The sequence below is a fragment of the Geospiza fortis genome, unplaced genomic scaffold (assembly GCF_000277835.1).
Source record: "Geospiza fortis unplaced genomic scaffold, GeoFor_1.0 scaffold667, whole genome shotgun sequence".
Lineage (NCBI taxonomy): Eukaryota > Metazoa > Chordata > Aves > Passeriformes > Thraupidae > Geospiza > Geospiza fortis.
Window position 1 is genome coordinate 58,287 of NW_005054807.1, and position 3,737 is coordinate 62,023.

At 51.4% G+C, this 3,737-nt stretch overlaps 1 protein-coding gene across 1 annotated transcript; it reads left to right on the forward strand.

The window, feature by feature from the left end:
• The first annotated feature begins 1,637 nt into the window (after window positions 1–1,637).
• Window positions 1,638–3,320, forward strand: LOC102037754 (feather beta keratin-like). The gene is given in 4 exon segments (XM_005431196.2): window positions 1,638–1,689; window positions 2,661–2,779; window positions 2,781–2,799; window positions 2,989–3,320. Coding segments are annotated over 4 exon segments (522 nt in total).
• The last annotated feature ends 417 nt before the right edge of the window (window positions 3,321–3,737 follow it).

Here is a 3,737-nt window from a genome sequence, read left to right on the forward strand (position 1 = left end):
GGGGCCTGGGCTGCTATGGCAGAAGGGGCTGTGGCTCCATCTGCTAAGGGCCCTGAGCACCACCCCTGACACCACCAGCCCTGGCCTCTGCCAACAGCTCCTGCAACCAAAGCACCTTGGCTGATGGCCTCTCTACTTGTACCTCACTCCTGATTCCTTCAGCCTCTTCCTTCTCATGATTTTTTCACTTCAATAAATTTTCTTGCATCAAAACCTGACTTGTTTCTGTTATTTTTGAATTCCAGTGGTCTCACATCCTCATCTGTGCAATGCCAGCACTCAACCATTATGTTGGATGGAAAGGGAGCAAAGAACATTTCTTAGAGAACATGCCCCACCAGTAACAACCAACACTGACATGGAAAACAGGGGAGAAGGGCAAAGTTTCCAGAACATGACACAAGGCCATCACCCCATCTGCTAAAGGCTTTCATACAAGAACTCTGTCCTGGGCACTGCACTGTCAAAGTCACTATGTCAGCATACACTTGGAAAATTCTCTTCCCAGCAGCACTCTTGAGTCCTCCCCATGAACTGAGAACAAGAGCATCCACTTGGGCAGGAAATCTGGAGAATAAATGTTTCCATCCCCTCTGCTCAAGGAGACCCAGGAGGAGCAGTATTTCCAGGATTCCGGCCAGTTCAGTTTTGGACCTCCAAGAAGAGGGACCCCATTGCCTCTTACACTCTGGGACCATCCACACACACTGAAAAATTCTTCCTTCCTTTGCCCATGGAATTCCATCTATTTTCACTGGTTCACATGCCTTCTATTCCTTCATGTGTGCAGTGCTGAGAACAGCTTGGGCTCCCACACACTGGTGACACATCCCTGCCCAGCCATGCCTCCCCATAGTCCCAGCCCTCTCGGCCTCTCTTATAGCAAAGATTCTCTAGCCCTTGAACTATCTGTTGGCCCACAGTGGGTCTTCGTCCACCACCTACTTGTTCTTCTTCTCCCATGGACGCCAGAACTGTCCACACCACTCCTCATGGGACCTCACCAGTGCTCTAAAGCGACTAAGGGCTACCTCTCCTGATTTCATGGCAACAAGTTTCTGAAATCTGTCTTGGACACAGGTGACATCCCACTAAAGTAATGCCCCACTGCAATCTTCTCATGTGTGTTCTTGATCAACACCACAGGATCCTGCTCACAAAAGCCACTTTTCACTTTTCAGCCACTCTCTGCCCACAGCATGACCCAGGGCCCAGTGCAATTCCTGCCCTGCTGCAGAACTTCTCATTTCCGTTGCTTGAACTTCAGGAGATGCCTTTAACGCCTCGACTCCAGATCCCTCTGCCTGGTGGCACAACCATGCGGGGTCTCAGACACTCCACCATCTGCCAGCTCACTGAGGGAGCAACTGTCCTACTGCCCAAATGGAACAGAAAAGTCCAGGCACTCACACCTGGCACAGAGGCAAGGTCCAGACCAGACTGACGCACCCAGGATACTTTGGGACCCCTCCAAATAACACACCCAAATACCAAAACCCATGAGTTCTAGAGGCTGACCTCACTGATGACACCCCAGCTCTCAAAACTCTGGTCATGTCTTCAGTCCCCTTTGATACACACCATAAACACCAGCCTTTTGTCTCAAATACTCACACTTTAAAGGAGGAATGACCACGATGGAAGGGAAAACTCCTCATGCACAGCACGGCTGCAAAGCCCACACCAGCCGTACAGGGCTGTGAGGGAATGGGGCCCCTCTTCACAGAACACCCGCCAAAGAAAACACATAACTGCCATAAAATGACCTCACTTATGACACCAATATTATTCCTAGTCTTTTGTTCCATATTTTGATCTTTGTGACACACATCTTCCAAGTAAATCATCCCAAGGAACCACTCTCACTTAAGAGCTGCGGCCAAGGTGAGGTGGACACAGCCTCAAGGGCAAGACATGACATGCAGAATTGTGTGCAGGAAAACAGAACCCACATCACGAATCGCAAATCCACGGCACACAAAATCGATGTTATAATTTCCGTTCAAGCACCTCTAGAGTGTAATAAGGTCAACCCTTGTTCATTCAAAAATAAATGTTCACAGTTCCTTCAACTGCTCCTCAAGTCTACTTATCCTGCACCAGTTATCACTTCCAGGTTTCACTCAGATACCAGCAATGGGACCCCACAGTGTGACCATGCTGGGCCCAGTGGAGATGAGCGCTATGGAAGAACCAACACAAGACATTGGAAAGCAGGGGAGGCATCACAGGGATTGTTCTCCCATAACCAGCAGGAAAGGCCAGGCATACAGACAGGTTTAGAATGTCGGCAGTGGGACAGGGAGGGAGAGAATGGAATGTATGGGGACACCCGTCATCTCCAGAAGAGCTGCAAAGCCCAGATGAGCCTGACGTGGCTGCGGGGGAATGAGGACCCTCACCACAAGACACACACAAACCACAGCACACCAGGGCCAAGGGGTGACTTCACTGTTGACACGCCACTGTCCAAATCTCTGGTCACGTTCACAGCCCTCCACAAAAAACATCTTCATCAACAGCCTTTCTTCTTGAATATCTGTATTTAAAGCTGCCAACAAGGTCACATGAACATGGACTCAAAAGTAGAACATGACACTGCAGAGTAGCAGGAAGGAAAACACTCTCCACTTCAGGACTCACCACGCTGAATCAACCAGGAACTGTGGTTTCCAAAGTGCCCCAAGGCCATGGGACAAGGCTGTCCCACCCCTCCAGGACCAGCATAAAAGCCGGCCCAGAGCCCCTCTCCCTCACACACTTCTCCTCAAGCATTCTCCTGCTCCTGCCAACAACAAGGTGAGCCTCAAGCCCTGACCCTTTTACTCCTGCACCCCTGGTCCCTCTCTTCCAGCACGCTAAGCCCCAGCCTCAGCAGTCTTCACACCTCCCCACAGCCCCACAGCAGCCTCCACACTCCCTCATGCTTCTACATCACTGCCCCTCACACTCCCACACCGCTGTCTAATGTCGTCCCTTCTCTTCCAGGCACCCTCCACACCACACCCATGGCCTGCTACGACCGCTGCAGTCCCTGCGGACCCACCCCGCTGGCCAACAGCTGCAACGAGCCCTGTGCCCTGCAATGCCAGGATTCCCGCGTCATCATCAACCCTTCCCCTGTGCTGGTCACCCTGCCAGGACCCATCATGACCTCCTCCCCCCAGACCCCCGCCGTCGGATCCACCTCCTCCGCTGCTCTGGGCACTGAGCTCAATGCCCAGGGACAGCCCATCTCTGGGGGATTTGGCTTTGGCCTTGGCTACGGCCTGGGAGGCCTGGGCTGCTATGGCAGAAGGGGCTATGGCTCCATCTGCTAAGGGCCCTCAGCACCACCCATGACACCACCAGCTCTGGCCTCTGCCAACAGCTCCTGCAACCAAAGCACCTCTGCTGATGGTCTCTCTACTTGTACTTCAGAGTTGATTCCTCCAGCTTCTTCCTTCTCATAATTTTTTAACTTCAATAAATTTTTCTTGCATCATAAACAGAGTTGCTTTCTGTTCTTTATGAATTCCAAGAATCTGACATCCTCACCCTGTGCAATGCCAGAACTCAACCATTATGTTGGATGGAGAGGGAGCAAAGAACATTTCTTAGCAAATATGTCCCCACCAGGAACAACCAACACTGACATGGGAAACAGGGGAGAGGAGAGACTTTCCAGAACATGACACAAGGCCATCATTTCATCTACCAAAGGCTTGGACACAACAATTCTCTCCTGGGCACTGCTC